Source organism: Malus sylvestris, chromosome 15 (genome assembly GCF_916048215.2).
Source record: "Malus sylvestris chromosome 15, drMalSylv7.2, whole genome shotgun sequence".
Taxonomy (NCBI): Eukaryota; Viridiplantae; Streptophyta; class Magnoliopsida; order Rosales; family Rosaceae; genus Malus; species Malus sylvestris.
Window position 1 is genome coordinate 54,230,648 of NC_062274.1, and position 19,992 is coordinate 54,250,639.

The window sequence follows — 19,992 nt, forward strand, 5'->3', positions numbered from 1 at the left end:
AATTACTTAAAACCTCAAAATTTTTAGTGTTGATTCAAATTGGTTCGATCTTTTTAAATATTCTAAATAAGTGTCTAATATATTACAAATGTCATATCCGTTAATTTTTCAAACTTAGATTATATTCAAAATAACTTTTTAGTTAAAATGGTTCCTGAGATTTGCATAACTCATCATTTTGATTCCTAAGATTTGAAATCAATAGAAGTGGTCATTGAAATTGTCCACCATCAATCATTTTGGTGCTTGGGTAATAAATTATGTTAAATAAGGATCAAAATGCAAAAATTACCCTCAATTTAATAAACAATAGGCCAAAATGATTTAACCAAAATTGAGGGTATTTTTTATCATTTTATTTTTATTTTATGGAGATTTTTCATGGAATGATCAAAATGATTGATTGTGGACAAACTCAAGGACAAACTCTTATCTATTTCAAATTTCAGGGAACAAAGTGACAAGTTATGCAAATCTCATGGACCATTTTAGCTAAAAAGCCTATTCAAAACACATCAACAGGGTGTATCATGGACATTATTAATATTAGTTGCCTCAAAATATAAATTTCGAATATAAATGATATAATATGGAATCTAATGATCGAACATGTATTGAATTGAATAAAAAATAGACCAAAATTGAAATTAAATTAGGAGGGCAATCTCTTAACAAAAAAGAGGGTTAAGAATTCAGATAAGGTTTCAACAAGTTTGTTTATGTTCATGTGATTTTATCTTTCATCGTGTAAAGCTTCCAGTTCTTTATGGGTAATGAAAATGGTGGTGGCCACATTATGGCAGTCCATCATTTTATCAACCTCCATGACCTTATTTTTTATGTTAGCGGCTTGAGTTGTAAGGTGGAGTTGGTGGTTTTGTGTTGGGTTTGGAGGTGATGGCATGATAGGGTTGGTGGTAACCATTAGTTGGTGGAGGCTATGCTTCCATGACCTTCTATTAATTTTGAAGACCAAGTAATCCTAGCTAATTTAATAAATGTTTAACTGGGGGGATTAACAAGTGTGAAATTTTCAAGGCTTTTTAGCCAAAATGGTCTATGAGATTTGCATAACTCCTCACTTTGATTCCTGAGATTTCAAATCAATATAAGTGGTCCCTAAGATTGTCCACCACCCATCATTTTGGTCATTCCGTTAAAAACTTCGTTAAGTGTCCCGGAGCTATTGGCCCGAAGTTTGGGCAATTTTCAAAGCTTCGTAATTCAATCGTTTCTTAACCAAATTCGACCCATAATATATCAAAATGAAGATAGGAAAGTGTAGAATAAGATTATACCTATTTTGAAGCCCAATGGCTGCCAGAGATGATCAGAAAATAGACTCAAAGTTGACTGGTCCGAGGGAAAACTGGAAAATTGACCAAAAACAGGGTAAAATTTAAACGTTTATAACTTCTTCAATACTCAGCGAAATCAAGTGATTCAAAAACAAAAATCATACTTCTCAACGAGACGAAGAGAATGGTACTTTTTTTACGACTAAATATTTGTGGTTTGGCCTACAAACGGCTCGAAAGTGGCTAACTCGATACCAAGACAACCACTTTTGAGCTGTTTTTCGGCCAAACCACGACGAGTTAGTAGCTGAAAAGGTACCATTCTTTTCATCTCATTAAGAAGTATAGTTTTTGTTTTTGAATTAATTAATTTCATTGAGTATTAAAGAAGTTATGAACGTTTAAAGTTTACCTAATTTCAGGCAAGTTTTTCAGTTTTCCCTCGGATCAGTCAACTTTGAAGCTATTTTCTGACCATCTTTGGCAACCATTGGGCTTCCAAATAGGTATAATCTTATTCTACACTTTCCTATCTTCATTTTGATATATTATGGGTCAAATTTGGTTAAGAAACGATTGAGTTACGAAGCTTTGAAAATTGCCCAAACTTCCGGTAAAGAGCTCCGGGACACTTAACGGAGTTTTTAACAGAAGGACCAAAATGATGGATGAGGGACAATCTCAGGGACCACTTCTATTGATTTGAAATCTCCGGGACCAAATGAGGAGTTATGCAAATCTCAGGGACCATTTTGGCTAAAAAGCCAATTTTCAGTAGGTTTAGTGTTTGTTATACCTGACAATTTCTTACACGACCTGTTAACACGACAAGGAAACGACACGAAAATAACAGGATTCGAGTCAACACAATAACTAATTGGGTCGTTGTTGGGTCAAACAATAAGAACCCGCTAATAACGGGTCCTTAACAGGTTTATACGAGGGTGACACGCGAGTAACCCATTTCGACACGTTAAGAAAAAAGTTATTTTGATGATTTTGATGATTTTAATTTTTTAAACTACTCAAAAACTTACTATAAAATACAGTAGACATAGTGTATATGTATATATTGCATATTAAATATGTGTTGCTGCATTATTATTACATATAAATTTTAAAAAAAATTAAGTTTTATTTATTTATTTATTTTTATCGTATACTATGGGCAAAGAGTGAGATTAAAAAAATTATAAAACACATTAAAAATAAAAATATCAAGTAATTTAAAAATACCAAAAATATTTGAATGGTTTATAATGTTTAGTTTTTTATGCTTAGTTTATGTGGAAGAGAATGTTAAGGTGGAAAATCCTTAATAAAAACATCGTTAATATAACTCTTGAAGACAATATATCAAGTCAAAGTTCAATACAATTTCTCATTGATTGAAATTGAAGGGTTTTATTGTAAAAAACGTGTAAGGTTCCGCAACCTTGACACGCAACTCCCTTCATTTTGCAAATCCTTGAGCATTTGGTATTTTGTAGTGATATACTAATGTTTTTTCATTAGGCTCTTATTTTGGGGTATGTAATACTTGAAAGACAAATATTTTTTTTATATGTTTTGAAGTAATATTTATTTGACAATGTAGTATGCATATACTAATTTAGTATTATGTTTTCTATTTATTTGGGTTAAATTATGTTTTTCATTTCCATTATTTATTGATTTAAAATATATTTTCTTTAATAGGTAACGGGTCGGGTCATATTACCTGATAATATTAACGGGTCGATTTTGGGTCAAGTCATATTACCCATTTACTTTAACGAGTATTACACGACACGATCTGTTAAGATATCGGGTATATCACGAAAACGACACGAACACGGAAAACACAACATGAATGTCAGGTCTAGTACTTGTTTGAAATGTTTAAAAATGTGGAGACTAATTTGGAATGACACTAAAAGGTTTGGGAGTTTTACGTACTTAATCTTTTTTTTTCTATTTATTTATAACCACGTGAAATGTGTTTCATCTATAATAAAAGGATAATACAATAAATGGTAAGTGATTTTAACATCTCTAATTTTAAAAAATTAAAAAATAAAATATTTAACACGCATTTTGTGTGTGGCATATACTAGTACTTACTATGTTAAGTGGTCCAATAATATAATAATGTCTATCATTATTTAACTATTTCATAACTCTCTACCAAACACAACTAATATTCCACCAACCTAACACCCTTCTTCCTCACATTGTCAAGGAGCTTTTCTTTAACTATCTCATAACTCTCTACCAAACACAACCAATATTCCACCAACCAAACACCCTTCTTACTCACATTATCCAGGAGCTTTTCTTCAAACCAATTCCATCAACCAAACACAACAAATCTACCATTCCACCAACCAAACACCCTTCTTCTTCACATCAATTCCACCAACTAAACACAACAATTCTACTATTCCACCAATCAAATACCCTTCTTCCTCACATTGTTTTCTTTAAACCAAGGGAATGAACTGAACTAAGAAAATCGAACTAAACCGAAATTGGTTGGTTCAGTTTCAATTTTGGTGGTCTAAAAACCAAGCCGATATATATTAAATTATTTAATATATTAATTACATAGTTCTAAAAGACGCTAGGCGCTAGTCGGGCGGCCAACTGGGGCCTAGCGCTTAGGCGGCTATGCAAGGTCTAGGCAGACTAGGCGGATTTAATAAATTTATTACATATTGTAGATTAATTAAATTTAATATTTAATATATAATTGTTGAGTAATATATTTTTTAAAAGAAGAACATATATATATATATATAGGGATAGAATTAAGGAACAAATATTTCGACAAATATTGTTACACTTCCTTGTAGCCTTTAGATTTTATAACATTCAACGGTCTAAATTAAGAGTGATGTGGAGAGTTTTAAACATTAAATGACTTGGATGATGATGCAGATTATAACTAATAAAGAAAACACTAATCTAAATTAAAAATTAATATCTAATAGGATAAAATTGAAAAAACCAATAATCAAACTTTGAACCTAGCGTAAAAATAAAAAAAAATAAGAAAAACAAAAACATGAAAATACTGTAACCTCCATCTCCCTCCCTGCCATGCCTTGGATGAAATCTCCTCCTTCATTTTATAAAAAATGAACCCTAATAAATAACAAAAAAAGAATGATTTAAAAAAAAAAGTGATACTAGGGATAAGATTAATACTCAACGGAAACGAAACTGCTATAATAATAAAATAAAATAAAATTGAAAGCATAGACGAATGAAATCAAGTTGTTTGTTTGATTCGAAAAGCTTAAAAAAGCAGAATCAATGACCTAAATCGACAAAACTAAAAAGATTTTGCAAAACGTAATTAATCACCCTACATATATGAACAATAATATACGGTTTAGGGTTTCGTACGTTTTTCTTATGTAATGAAGATTCAAGAGAGTAATAGCTTGATTCGTTGTAGTAGGCATCAAAATTTCATATCAATCCTATGAAAGTTGCAGACCTTATCGGCAAAGAGGGAGATGGAGGTTACAATACTTCAAATCAATGGAGTTCTACCTCCTTTCTTGTTTGCACACTTAAAACAAAGGTTTCTTCCTTTTTAATTTTATTTTTAATTACCTTCCATATTTTATGCTTTTTAAATTTTATTTTTATGTTTAATATTAGTTAAAATCCACTTAAGCATCCATGTCATTTAATGAATGAATATGAACCTTTGGATGTTTTGTAATCTAAAGGTTTTAAAAAAAGTGTAAAAATATTTGTGAAAATGTTTGTCCCTTGATCATATTGACACACCCCGACTGGAGTCGAGACGTGTTGGCCGTCACGTGAGAGTGACGTAGCCAAGTTTATAAGCTCACATTTATATATATTTTACATCAAATTCACTTCTCTTTTCTTAGTTAGTTCCTTATATTTTTGAGCTATTTACTTTGTTTTTGTGTTTTGTAGGATTTGTCAAGCAAAGAAAAGAAAAATAGCACAAGTGGGATTTCAAGTAACAAATTCGTCAAAACTGCCTGTGCAGGTCAGCTGACTTTGGAAGCAAGTTGTGAACGGCTCAAAATGAATTAGAGAATGAGCCTTATATGATTGGAAAGCTACGGATGTCTATTTTCTGGAGCATTTCGGGGATTGTTAATATCATTTTGTAGAAGCATTTATGGCCGTTTTAACACTGAAAGGTTCACAAGAGACTAAGCAGTTTGTAACTGCAATGAAAGCAATAAACCCAATAAATCTAGCAGCCAAAACTGATGCAGCCAAGAACAAGTCAGCTGACACCTATTCAAATATAAGAGGAAATGGAAATAAGGATGAGGATTAAGTGGGAGTAATTGGCATAAAGGCTACCCAAAGAGTTACAATTGTTTTACCATTTCCTCTCACTTATTGCCATGACTAAATGACTGTTAGTGGGTGAGTTAAGGAGAAGAAAATGGGGCAGCAAGTTAAAAAGGGGAAAGGCTGCAGGTTGCAGCGTTGAAAAAAAAAAGAAAAAAAGGAAAAAAAATAGAAAAGAAAAAGGACAAGGCAGCTTTGTGAAAAGGAAGGAAAGGAATGAGGAAATCTTGGCATTCTCTTCTCTCGGTTTTATCTTCTCAAACTCATGTCTTTTTTTTTTATTTTTTTTATTTAAGGATTATGTGTAACTAATTTTTAGAAGTTAGGGGCTGGTTTGAAGTTTCGAATATGATTGCAAGTTTGTTATGACATTTTGTTTGAATTACTTTTATGAATGGATGAAAATTGATTCACTACTTGTCTCATTGATGAATTCTTTATGTGTTTTCTACGAATGCATACTAAGTAAGCATATCTAGGATTCTAATGCTATGAATATGTGTGTGCCTGCCCTTGTCAAATGAGGACCTACATATGCTCTAAAGTAGTACTTGTTAATTGCGATTAACATGTGAACCAATTTCTAGGATAAGTAAGACAACGCCAGTACTTACGATGCCTTGTGATGACTCAAACTCTTTTCGTTCTTAATGATTTCTACTTGTTAAATCTATGAACACGCCATTCTAGATTGCATGCTAGGGACTAAGTTAAGTTGAAAACGCCATTCTCTTAACATACTACATAAGAAAGAGTAATAGGTTGAATTCTAACGTTGAGCCAACTTGAGCATCTTCATCCTGAAATAAAAGGAATTTGAATGAAACATAACATGTTTGCATATTTGGTGGTGGATAACAATTCCCCTAATTTGTTTTTCTTAAATTGTGAACTACTTAAAATTTGTTTCTGTCCTATTTTTGTTCGACATGATAAAACAATCTTCTGCAGGAAAGACCCTTATTTTCATATGCTACAATTGACAAATCTTAGTGTTAATAAGGAAAATCAATAGGACATTTGTGTGCTACTTTGTGGTGTGCTTTTAATCTTATCAAATTTTGGCGCCATGTCGCCGGGGATTGTTATTTCTAATTACTTATTTTTCTATTGTTTTCTTTTCTTGCCTAATTAGTGTTTTTGTTTTTGTTTTTATTTCAGGTACTCTTCGTAGTATATGCATACTCAAAGGTCCAAGAGCATTGATCTTGCTTCCTACGATCCTTAGCTTGAACGAACACTTCGAAAGCTTCAAAGAAAAATCAAGTAGAAGCGTGCATCAGTGTCTTTACCACCATTTTCTCCACCACATTTGAGTTCAGAAGAGGAGGAAGAACCACAAGAAGGCATGGCTGATAACCGTACTTTGAGGGAGTTGGCAACACCATATACAAATCAACAACCATTGTGCTTCACATATCCAAATGCAGAAGGAGGATTTGAGCTCAAGTCCGACATGATTCACTACTTGCCTAAGTTCCATGGCTTCTCAACAGAGGATGCCAACAAGCATCTCAAGGATTTTCACGTGGTATACTCGGGAATGAGACCATCAAATGCGGATGAGGAGCAATTTAAGTTGAGGGCATTCCCATTTACATTAGAAGCTAAGGCAAAGGAGTGGCTTTACAATTTACCTTCGGGATCAATGAACACATAGAACTAGGTGAAGCAAGCATTCTTGGAGCAATATTTTCTGGCCACAAAAGCTGCAAGCATAAGGAAAGACATATGTGCAATCCGACAACAACATGGAGAACCCTATGGAGATTACTATGAGCGATTCACACATTTAGTTGCATCTTGTCCTAATCATCAAATTTCAGAGCATTTTTAATACAATATTTTTATGAAGGATTGTGTGGTACTGATCGTGTAATGCTTGATGCAGCAAGTGGATGAGCATTCATGGACAAGACACCAACAAATGCTAAGGCATTATTAAAGAACATTGCTGGCAATACACGACAATTTGGAGGGAGAGATGAGCTACCTTTTAAGAAAGTTAATGAGGTAAGTGCTAATTCTAGTATTGAATTACAATTAGCTAACTTGACTAATCTTGTGCAACATGTTATGGTGGCTCCAAAATAGGTGTGCGGTGTATGTTCAATGATGAGACATGCCACGGACATGTGCCCTTCATTGATGGATCAAGGTGGTCTTGAGCAAGCTAATGCATTAGGAAGGTTTCAGGGGCAACAAAGGCAAAAGTATGATCCATACCCCAACAACTATAACGCGGGGTGGCGCGATCATCCACACTTAAAGTGGAACAATCAAGACAACAGACAACGATATGTTCCTAATAACTATAAACGTCCACCTGGCTTCTTTCAAGCAAGACCGTATGCACCATTTCAGCCTCAACAACAACAAGCTCCAAGTAAGTCTCTTGAGGATTTAATTGCTTCTTTAGCTAACTCTACTCAATCTCATCAACAGAAAACACACAAAGCAATTGAAAACCTTGAGCACCAAATAAGTCAGTTAGCAAGTTTGATGGGGCAACAACACCAACCAAGAAGGTTGCCTAGCTAGACCGTGGTGAATCCAAATGCGAAACAGATGAATGTTGTGACTTTAAGGACTGGAAAAGAAGTTTTTGAGCAATGAAGGATGCAAAAGAGGACTAGAAAAGATACAAATGAGCAAGGGGAGTTACAAACCAAGAATCTAGAGCAAGATGAGGCTTCAACAGAAACTAAAAAGTCTTCCAAAGCTACAGAATTGAACACAAAAGATTCTGATAAGGTAAGTAAAGAAGTTCAAAATTCATTTAACTCAGGTGTCCCTGTTCCTTTTCCTCGTAGGTTTATGAAGTCTAAGAAAGAGCAAACTAATAAGGCAATTTTGGATACTTTCCGAAAAGTCCAAGTGAACTTACCTCTTTTAGATGCCATAAAACAAGTGCCCAAGTATGCAAAGTTCCTTAAAGAGCTTTGTACGAACAAGAGGAGATTCAATGATCAAGAAAATATGGCATTAAGCGAGGAAGTGTCAGCTGTTTTACAGAGGAAGCTGCCACTGAAGTTGAAAGATGCCGATAGCTTTACCATTCCATGTGTAATCGAAGGGAAAGAGTTTGGGAGAACATTGTGTGATTTTGGTGCATCCATCAATTTGATGCCATATTCAGTGTATGAATCATTGAAAATTGGATACTTGAAGGAAACAAATGTAGTAATCCAGTTGGTAGATCGTTCAAATAGATATCCCACAGACCTATTGGAGGATGTACTTGTGCAAGTGAATGAGCTCATTTTTCCTGCTGACTTTTTTGTTCTTGAGATGGAACAAGACCCTATGCCTACTACACTTCCTCTTATATTGGGAAGATCATTCCTTAGAACGGCACGTATGAAGATTGATGTCTACGATGGTACCTTAACCATGAAAATTGGTGGAGAAAACGTCAAGTTCAAAATCTTCAATGTTATGAGGTACCCTAGTGATTTTGAATATTGTTTGTCTATTGATGTGTTTGACAATTTTGTGCAGGATTGTTTTAATGAAGGTGTGGGACAAGATAATTTAGAGAAGGCGTTAGTGCATAGCATTACACATGGACATCTTAATTATTCCGAGCATAGTGAAGAAGAATTAATCCAGACAGTGGCAGCCCTTGAGTCTCTTTCACCAGTCCGTGGTAAGTCTTCTTCCTATTTTATTTCTCTTCCTACTTCTAACGAAAAAACTCCTCATTCTATGATTCAGGCACCCAAATTGGAGCTTAAACCGATTCCTGAACAATTGAAGTATGCATTTTTGGGAGAGGATGAAACATTACCAGTCATCATATCATCACAACTCACAGTAGAAAGAGGGAGAAACTAATCTAGGTACTGAAGGATCACAAAACTGCCATAGCTTGGAGCATTGCAGATATTAAAGGTATAAATCCAGCTACATGTATGCATAGGATTCTATTGGAGGAAGGTGTAAAACCAACAAAGGAAGCTCAACGCCGTTTGAACCCACTCATGATGGAGGTTATCAAGAAAGAGGTTATCAAACTTCTTGATGTTGGCATCATATATCCTATCAAGGACAGCAAGTTGGTGAGCCATGTTCAAGTAGTTCTGAAGCGATCCGAAGTCACAATTGTTAAGAATGAAGCTAATGAGCTAGTGCATACACATGTGCAAAATAGTTGGAGAGTATGTACAGAATATCAGAAGATAAACAGTACCACACGCAAGGATCACTTTCTAGTCTCATTCATTGATCAAATGTTAGAAACGTTAGCTGGTCATTCTTATTATTGCTTTCTTGATGGCTATTCTGGATATAATCAGATTGCAGTTGCTCCGGAGGATCAAGAAAAGACAACTTTCACATGTCCCTTTGGCACATTTGCATACCGGAGGATGCCGTTTGGACTTTGCAACGCTCCCGCCACATTTCAAAGGTGTATGGTAAGTGTCTTTTCTGATATGATTGAGAAAATAATTGAAGTGTTCATGGATGATTTTTCAGTTTATGATGATTCTTTTGATACATGTCTACATAATTTGTCACTAGTTTTAAAACGTTGTCAAGAAACTAATTTGGTCTTAAATTGGGAAAAATGTCATTTCATGGTTTCACATGGATTAGTTCTAGAGCATATCATATCTGAAAATGGAATTGAAGTTGATAAATCTAAAGTATAACTTGTTAGTTCTTTACCCCTTCTTACTACCGTTAGGGAGGTTCGTTATTTTCTTGGACATGCAAGTTTCTACCGTAGGTTTATGAAGGACATCTCAATGATTTCTAGACCCTTGTGCCGTTTACTTAAAAAGGATGCACATTTGATATGAATGAAGAGTGTGTGGTAGCATTCAACAAGCTTAAGGAGTTGTTATCCACGGTTCATGTGATCATACCACCACATTTGAGTTTACCTTTTGAGTTGATGTGCGATGCTTCAGACTATGCCGTCGATGCAGTTCTAGGGCAGCGTGTCAACAAAGTGCCACATGTCGTCTATTATGCATCTCGAACACTCAATGATGCACAGTTGAATTATTCAACAACAGAGAATGAGCTTTTAGCTGTTATATTTGCTTTAGAAAAATTTAGATCTTATCTGATTGGGACTAAAGTTATTGTGTTTTCTGACCATGCAACTTTGAAGTATCCACTCACAAAAAAAAAAATGCAAAACTGCGATTCATTCAATGGATACTTCTACTTCAAGAGTTTGACTTGGAGATCAAGAATAAGAAAGGGAGTGAGAATGTTATAGCAGATCATCTTAGCAGACTTGTGCATTCAAACACAGAGGAAGATCTCACCCTTTACATGAGAGTTTTCCGGATGAGCAATTGTTTTCATTAAAGGCTACTGACCCTTGGTATGCAGATATTATCAATTACAAGGTCACCAAAAAGATTCCGAATGATTTTACACGTGCTCAGAAAGATAAGCTTGTCAAAATTGCCAAATACTACGAGTGGGATGATCCTTATTTGTGGAAATATTGTCTTGATCAATTGATTAGAAGGTGTGTCCCCAAATCTGAGTTTAAATCTATTCTAACTTTTTGTCATTCTTATGCATGTGGCGGCCATTTTGGAGCAAAGAGGACAACTCTTAAGGTGTTAGAGAATGGTTTTTATTGGCCTAGTTTGTTTAAGGATGCGTACGAGTTTTGTGCAACATGTGATCGTTGTCAACAAACAGGTAACTTGGGCCCAAGAAATCAAATGCTACAAACCCCTATTTTGATTGTTGTGATTTTTGATGTGTGGGGCATTGATTTCATGAGACATTTTCCATCTTCTAATGGTTTTCTTTACATTTTATTGGCTGTGGATTATGTTTCTAAATGGGTGGAAGCAAAAGCCACCAAAACAAATGATTCAAGAGTTGTTTCAGACTTTATTAAGACTAACATCTTTGCAAGATTTGGAATACCTAAAGCAATCATCAGCGATATAGGGAGTCATTTTTGCAATAGAACATTTGAAGCGTTGCTTAAGAAGTACAATGTCACACTTAAGGTGTCTACACCTTATCATCCACAAACTAGTGGTCAAGCAGAAGTATCAAATTGTGAGGTGAAGCAAATTTTGGAGAAAATTGTGAGTCCTAGTAGGAAGGATTGGAGCATGCGCTTGAACGATGCATTGTGGGCTTATAGGACTGCTTATAAAACTCCTATTGGAATGTCCCCATTTCGGTTAGTTTATGAGAAACCATGTAGTCTTCTAGTAGAGTTAGAACACAAATCTTATTGGGCGATCAAAGCCTACAACATGGACATGAGTGTTGTCGGACAACATAGAAAGCTTCAATTGAATGAGTTAGACGAAATCTTGAATGATGCATACGAGTCTAGTTGAATATACAAGAAGAAATCAAAGGCATTTCATGATAAGATGATATCAAGGAAGAGCTTTGCCATTGGACAAAAAGTTCTTCTATTTAATTCTTGCCTTCAGTTATTTCCAGGTAAGCTTCGTTCTTGATGGGTTGGTCCATTTGTTATAACTAATATTTTTCATCATGGTGCAGTGGAAACCCAAAGTGCAAAGACCGAAAACATGTTCAAAGTGAATGGACATAGACTCAAGCCATATTACGAGTCTTTTGCGGAGCATGATGTGGAGGTTGTACCCCTCCAAGAACCATCTCCCCTTGGATGATTACTTTTGGTACCATCTGGCTACAGATGTAAAAACAAGCGTTTATTGGGAGGCAACCCAATATTTCTATTCATTGTCTTTTTATGTCATTTTCAATTTTCAGTTTGTTTTTGTTTTCTGAATTTTCTTGCATGCTTAAACTGAATTATTTCTTTTCTTTGTAGGAAAATTTTATAGTGCCCACCTTTGAAGTTGATTGCAGAATTGGAGTTTGGGGGTCATCGCTTGCTTTTACTGAAAATTGGGGAAGTTTTCAGTCCAAATGCTTTATTTTGTTTCTTACTATTTTATTTTATTTTTAATTTTATGCATTATTGTGTTTTTTTGACATTGGGGACAATGTCTAGTTTAAGTTTGGGGGTAACGATTGAAAAAAAACATGACTAAATTGAAAATTTTCGTACCTTCGACTAAGAACTGGTTTGATTTGTTTCCGTGTTGTTTCTTTTTGTTTTCTTAATTAGTTTTGTTTACTTTAAAAAAACCAAAAAAAAAAATCTGAAAATGTGAAAATCCAAAAAAAAATAGTCTTATTTTCTTTATTGTTTTGAATTAGATTTTTGTTAGTTTCCTGACCCAATGATATAATTGGATTGAATTTGAACCACGGTGATCAAGAACTTAGTAAGAATGTGTTATGTGAAATTCCTTATTCTCTTGTTAGCCTTGTACATGTTTAATCATCTTTGAAAAACCAAATCCACATAGCCTTGTTGATGTGAAACTAAAGTATGACTTAAAGCTTCGCATGTGAATATAGTGACCATATACAACCTATGTGAGTTTTTGAGCCTATTGAAAGTGTGTTCTTTCATGTGTGATGAACTTCTGTGACTTACATCTCTAGAACTTGCGTAATGATCTTTCGAAATGTTTGTCATTTGATTGCATGAACTTGAAAATGATAGAGGCATTAGGTTTATCACCATGGCCCAAATGAGCATGTTTCCCGAAGAAAAATGATATCATTAGATTGCCAATTTGAGCCGTATATGTTGAGCCTTTTATTTCTTATCACCAGATATGTCTACCCTTATACCTTACACATTTTTCCTTACCATTTCCAAGCTAGCTAGTGAGCAATGTGAGATTGTCTTATGAGAAATGTTTGTGAAGTACTTTGAAGAAGTTTGGAAAAAGAATAAGTGTGGGAGTATTTCATGTTTGTATTTAGTTATGTGCAAATTGATTCAAAAAGAAAAAAAAAGAAAAAAAAGAAAAAAAAAGAAAAAAAGAAGAAAAAGAAGAAAAAGAAAAGAAATATTGTATACAAAGCAAATATAAAGTTTTTGTTTTAAGTTTCAATTTAGGGGTGTGGTTGGAGGTATTAGCAGAGTGGTTGGAGAACTTGAGTTCTTATAAATCTCAACAAGAGAATTGCTTGCAATGTAGCTTGGAACTTGTGTTTACCTATCCCTTCATTTCTATAACCCTTTCCCTAAGCCTCATTACAACCAATAAAAGTCCTCTTGATTTAAGTTTTGCAATTATGATTGTGGAGATGAAATTTTTATGCAAGCTTATGGTAGATCTTTCACATTTGATTCTTTGAGCGAAACACGTTAAACTAAACATATGTGTGATTGAGTGTATGTTCCGTGAGAAGGTCACTAGGTTGCATGTGGTGTTTTAAAAAAAAAACTTGAAATTGCATTAGCATGGTTATTACACACACTACACTTCATGGATGATTAAAAGGTTAATGCTAACATTTGAATAAGGCAAATGAGCTTGGATTAGCTTGTTTGGTGCTAGCTAAGGTTCTTGATGATTTGTTTTCTTACATGAAATTTTATGAGGGTCACATAGGGGGAAGCTATTATTTTTCATGTTGCTACATTTTCATATTTTCTTCGTTTTGCTCGAGGACTAGCAAAGCTAAGTGTGGGGGTATTTGATAAGCTCACATTTGTATATATTTTACATCAAATTCACTTCTCTTTTCTTAGTTAATTCCTTATATTTTTAAGCTATTTACTTTGTTTTTGTGTTTTGTAGGATTTGTCAAGCAAAGAAAAGAAAAATAGCACAAGTGGGATTTTAAGTAACAAATTCGTCAAAACTGCCTGTGCAGGTCAGCTGACTTTGGAAGCAAATTGTGAACAAATAAAAATGCTTGGAAAGCTACGGATGTCTATTTTCTGGATCATTTCGCAGATTGTTAATATCATTTTTTTAGAAGAAGTTATAGCCATTTTAACATTGAAAGGTTCACAAGAGACTGAGCAGTTTGTAACTGCAATGAAAGCAATAAACCCAACAAATCTAGCAGCCAAAACTGATGCAACCAAGAACAAGCCAGCTGACACCTATTCAAATATAAGAGGAAATGAAAATAAAGATGAGGATTAAGTGGGAGTAATTGGCATAAAGGCTACCAAAAGAGTTACAATTGTTTTACCATTTCCTCTCACTTATTGCCATCACTGAATGGCTATTAGTGGGTGAGTTAAGGAGAAGAAAATGGGGCAGCAAGTTAAAAAGGGGAAAGGCTACAGGTTGCAGCGTTGAAAAAAAAAGAAGAGAAGGAAAAAAAATAGAAAAGAAAAAGGACAAGGCAAATTTGCGAAAAGGAAGGAAAGGATGGAGGAAATCTTGGCATTCTCTTCTCTCGGTTTTATCTTCTCGAACTCATGTCTTTCTTTTGGTTTTATTTAAGGATTCTGTGTAACTAATTTTTAGAAGTTAGGGGCTGTTTTGAAGCCCCGAATATGATTGCAAGTTTGTTATGACATTTTGTTTGAATTACTTTTATGAATGGATGAAAATTGATTCACTACTTGTCTCATTGATGAATTCTTTATGTGTTTTATACGGATGCATACTTAGTAAGCATATCTAGAATTCTAACGCTATGAATATGTGTGTGCCTATCCTTGTCGAATGAGGACCTACATATGCTCTAGAGTAGTACTTGTTAATTGCGATTAACATGTGAACCAATTTCTAGGATAAGTAAGACAACGCCAGTACTTACGATGTCTTGTGATAACTCAAACTCTTTTCGTTCTTAATGATTTCTACTTGTTAAATCTATGAACACGCCATTCTATATTGCATGCTAGGGACTAAGTTAAGTTGAAAACGTCATTCTCTTAACATACTACATAAGAAAGAGTAATAGGTTGAGTTCTAACATTGAGCCAACTTAAGCATCTTCATCCTGAAATAAAAAGAATTTGAATGAAACATAACATGTTTGCACGATTATTTGGTGGTGGATAGCAATTCCCTAACTCGTTTTTCTTAAATTGTGAATTGCTTAAAATTTGTTTCTGTCCTGTTTTTGTTCGATTTAATTTAAATAGCAAATCAACTCCAAAAATCCTAAACATTTGTGTCTGTGTGTCTAGTGTGTTCATATAAAATTGCGTAGACTTTAGATAAGTGTAAGTCGGTCTAATAATTATTTTTCGGTGGCTGGTCAGTAGTGACAGTAACCATTTTTTGTGACATTTTAAGTAGTTAGATAAAATAATCTTCTGTGGGAAAGACCCTTATTTTCATGCTACAATTGACAAATCTTAGTGTTAATAAGGAAAGTCAATAGAACATTTGTGTGCAACTTTGTGGTGTGCTTTTAATCTTATCACAAGTGCGCAACAAAAGTGATACTTGTTGATGCACAAGATCAGTGAGGACTTTGGTACAACAGAAAGTGTTAAGTTTGTAAACTTCGCTAGATTGCTCCGGTCACTAATATGGATAAGTATGTAAATGGATAAAGATAGGGAAGCAAACACAAGATGTACGTGGTTCATCCGGATTGGCTACATCCACGGAGTAGATGAGCTCTCATTAATTGTGAAGGGTTTACACAAATACATAGGTTCAAGCTCTCCTTTAGTGAGTACAAGTGAATGATTTAGTACAAATGACATTAGGAAATATTGTGAGAGAATGATCTCTATTTATAGAAGAGAGTTTCTAGTTTCATTCTGATATTGAGACGTGTCGTGTTGTGATTGGCTTCTGATGTTGACACTTGTCGCGCTATGATTGGCTTCTGACTTTGACACGTGTCGTGTTGTGATTGGCCTCCTGGTTGGAGGGAAACTCTTCTGGGTCCTTGACGGTATAACGTTGATCGGTGCTCAGTAGTTTCAGGATTGGTCAAGTGTGGTATAAATAGTGCTCCCCTAAGTTCCAGAGTGAGGAAAGCTCCTCGGTTGGGGACTTGCAAGATCCAAGCCATTGAGTAATCACGAAACTTCTAAGTACCGAAGTGTGGTATCATTTTCATTTGCCTTATCTGTCTCATATATAGATGTGGCATCTTCTCTGGAAGTACTTTTCCTCCATCCAGGGGTGGTATCTTTAACCGATGAAGATGCACAAGGTAATGTATCAATTTCACTTGAAGCATACTTGTAGTTTCGAGCTAGGTCAAGTGCGATACAAACCCTATAGTAGGAGTCCCCTAAGTTACCGAACTAGGAGATTTGCCGAATGAAGTAACAGACAAGGTAAGCAATCAGACTTCCAAGCAAATAACCTAGATCAGAGGTTCAACTTCGACTTCCGGTTGATTGTTCTCCTTCTCGTTGTGTCGTAAATACCAACAAGGATAAGGAGAAGCAAATGGAGAAGAGATAATATGAGATACTTTTGCTTTTGAAGAAGTAACTTTCCACAGGCTTATTCTTGAACTGGGCTGGAGGGTTTTCTGGTTTCCTCTAGAGTATAAGGCCGACTTAAGAATTTGAGGGTCAAAACAAGTCCATCAAATCTAGAGTACGTTCGACCCTAATGATATCGGATACTTTTGCTGTTAACAAAGTAGTGGATGTATCGGCACGTCTTCTGTTACGTTTGTCTCCACATGCTTCATTGTATCTTTCTCATTTGCCCTATCTGTTCCTCAAGCAGATGTGGTATCTTATCTGGAAGCATAAGATGTTGAAGAGGAGTCCTCGAGAGCAATGCCAGGTAAGCAATCAAGCAAGGGGTTCCAGGTAGTCAGTTTATGACTGGAAGCTTAATTCCAAGTGCTGACTAATTGCTCTATTTCTCCTTGTCTTGTAGGTACGAACAAGGCCAAAGGAAAAGACAGGGAAAAAGCATGATATGGAATACTTTTGCTTTTAACCATGATGATATGAGATACTTTGGCTCTAGTGTGGCTGGTTTGCATAGGTATTATTGGGGGGGGAAGAAAGCTGAGTATTTCAAGAGGCTTCGTTGGGAGTGCCCTTTTAGATATGAGGAAGGGTTGAGCATTTTTGCAAGTCTGCCTTTCCGTGAAGGATGAAGGCCAACATATATAGGAGTCTCCCTAACAAGTAGTAATGTTATTCCTTTACCCTTCTTGGTCATAGCAATGTAGTGGGAGCTGCAAGCTTCATGTGTTTTAACTTTGTCAAAGCACTTTGAAAAAGTGGTCTGTGGTATCTGGAAAGCTGATTTGCGTGTGAAGATTGCAGACAAGTTTTATCCAAGGAAATCTGGCTCTCGAAGTTCGAAGAGCAGTGCCTCTTTGGTTTTCGAACAAGTAATCTTGTCGGGGATCTGGCTCTCGAGATTTGGAGAACAGTGTCTCTTCGATTTTTAAGAAAACAATCATGTTGGGAGTCTGCCTCTTAAGATTCGGAGAGCGGTGCCTCTTCGATTTTTGAGAAAGTAATCTTGTTGGGAGTTTGGCTCTCGAGATTCGGAGGGCGGTGCCTATTCGATTTTTGAGCAAGTAATCCTGTTGGGAGTCTGGCTCTCGAGATTCGGAGAGCGGTGCTTTTTCGATTTTTTAGCAAACAATCTTGTTGGGAGTTTTTTCTCGAATATGAGTAAAGGTTGGGCATTTTTGCCAGTCTGCCTTGCCACGGAGCACGAAGGTTGACACACATAGGAACTTTCTGGTTATCAAGCAGTGGTGTTGTTCCTTTACCCTTGTGGGTAATAGTAGAGTAGCTGGACCTTCAAAATTTATGTGTCTAAACTTTGTTAGAGATCTTTAGCAAAGTTATCTATAGTATCCGAGGAGCTGATGTTACGTGTGGAAAGTGGTGCATCTTTGGAATCCGGAGAGTGGTGCCTCTTCGATTTTTGAACCAACGGTCCTATTGCCCTTTCTTTTATAAGGGCACCAATTGTGTGCAAGAAGTACATTCAGAGAGTTATTGCTTGTAGGAATTTTCCCCTTACTTCAGAGATTTATTGCACCTCATTTCTCCTTCATCATTTTTGAGAATGTTTGACCCATCCAACCGTCGTTTTGACTTGAACTTTGGTGAAGAGGCAGCCATGCCTTCTCAAGACAACATATAGCGCCAATCCTTCTTATCCCCTACTGGTCATCTTACAATTGGGGACTCTGTGATGAAGAATGATATGACCGCTGCGGTAATGGCCAGAAACCTTCTCATTCCCAAAGATAACAGACTACTTTTCCAAATGGTCTGATGAGTTGGCTTTCAGTGTTCAGTGTGCAGGTTCTGTGTCTAATATGGCCCAACACCTATTTGCTCGAACCCACCAAGTTGAATCATTGGCGCCTGAAGTGATAAGTCTCAAACAGGAGATCAGAGGGCTCAAGCATGAAAATAAACAGTTGCACAGGCTCGCACATGACTGTGCTACAAACATGAAGAAGAAGCTTGACTAGCTGCAGGAATCTGATGGTCAGATTTTACTTGATCATCAGAGGTTTGTGGGTTTGTTCCAAAGGCATTTATTGCCTTCGTCTTATGGGGCTGTACCGCGTAATGAAGCTCTAAATGATCAACATTCAGTGCCTCATCCTTCTGGGGTTCTACCTAGTACTGAGGCTCCGAATAATCACCCTCCGATGCCTCCTCTTTCTGGGGCTCTGCCAACTGCTAAGACTTCTCCTGAGCAACCTATGTGAAGGCTCCCTCTTGTTTGTTTATTTTGATTCATGTATATGTACATATTTGTAACTTATCGGAGATATCAATAAACAAGCTTTGCTTCATTTCAACGTATTGTGTTAAATACACCAAGACCTTCTTCACTAAGTTCTTTGAATTTTTTTTCTTTTGTTGAAGCTTGTATGTTGAAGCTTTGTGAGTGAAGCATGTATGTTGAGGTAGTGCTCCCTTAATTTCCCGAGTGAGAAAAACTTCTCGGTTGGAGACTTGAAAAATCCAAGTCACTGAGTGGTCGTGAGACTTCCGAATATTAAGGTGTAGTAGCATATGGTAGGAGTCTCCCAAGTCTCAGGTTGAGGGAGTTGACGAATGAGGCATTTCCTTTCTAAATGGTAGCCCAAAACTCCTCCTTCATATATATTTGTTATGAAAGTTGTTAGGCCCAAATAATAGGAGGCCTAGGCAATTTTTTTTTTTTTCAAAATTTTTTTTTTAATTTTTTTTTTCGAATTTTCGAATTTTTGAATTTTTGAATTTTTGAAAAAAAAAAAAAAAAAAAAATATATATATATATATTAAGCTTTGTGGGTGAAGCTTTGGTGTTGAAGCTTTGAGGTTGAAGCTTTGTTGGGTACCATGAATTGATTTTCCTTCACACTATCTTGATCAAGATAGTGTGAAGCTTTTGTGGTGGGTGAAACTTTTGTTGGTGAAGCTTTTATGGGTGAAGCTTTTGTAGGTCAAGCTTTTGTGGGTCAAGCTTTTGTAAGTGAAGTTTTTGTGTTAAAGCTTTGTAGGTGAAGCTTTTGTGTTGAAGCTTTTGTAGGTGAAGCTTTGGAGTTGAAGCTTTGTAGGTGAAACTTTAGAGTTGAAGCTTTTGTTGGGTACCATGAATTGATTTTG

The 19,992-nt window shown here is 35.6% G+C and overlaps 1 protein-coding gene across 1 annotated transcript; it reads left to right on the forward strand.

The window, feature by feature from the left end:
- The first annotated feature begins 8,249 nt into the window (after window positions 1-8,249).
- Window positions 8,250-9,467, forward strand: LOC126603112 (uncharacterized). Its single transcript, XM_050269858.1, has one exon. It carries the CDS (start codon window positions 8,250-8,252, stop codon window positions 9,465-9,467), a length of 1,218 nt encoding a protein of 405 aa, XP_050125815.1.
- Window positions 9,468-19,992: the final 10,525 nt, after the last annotated feature.

What these genes read in the sequence shown, in the direction of transcription:
- LOC126603112 (XM_050269858.1), top strand. Translation starts at nt 8,250, where the DNA reads ATGCAAAAGAGGACTAGAAAAGATACAAATGAGCAAGGGGAGTTACAA.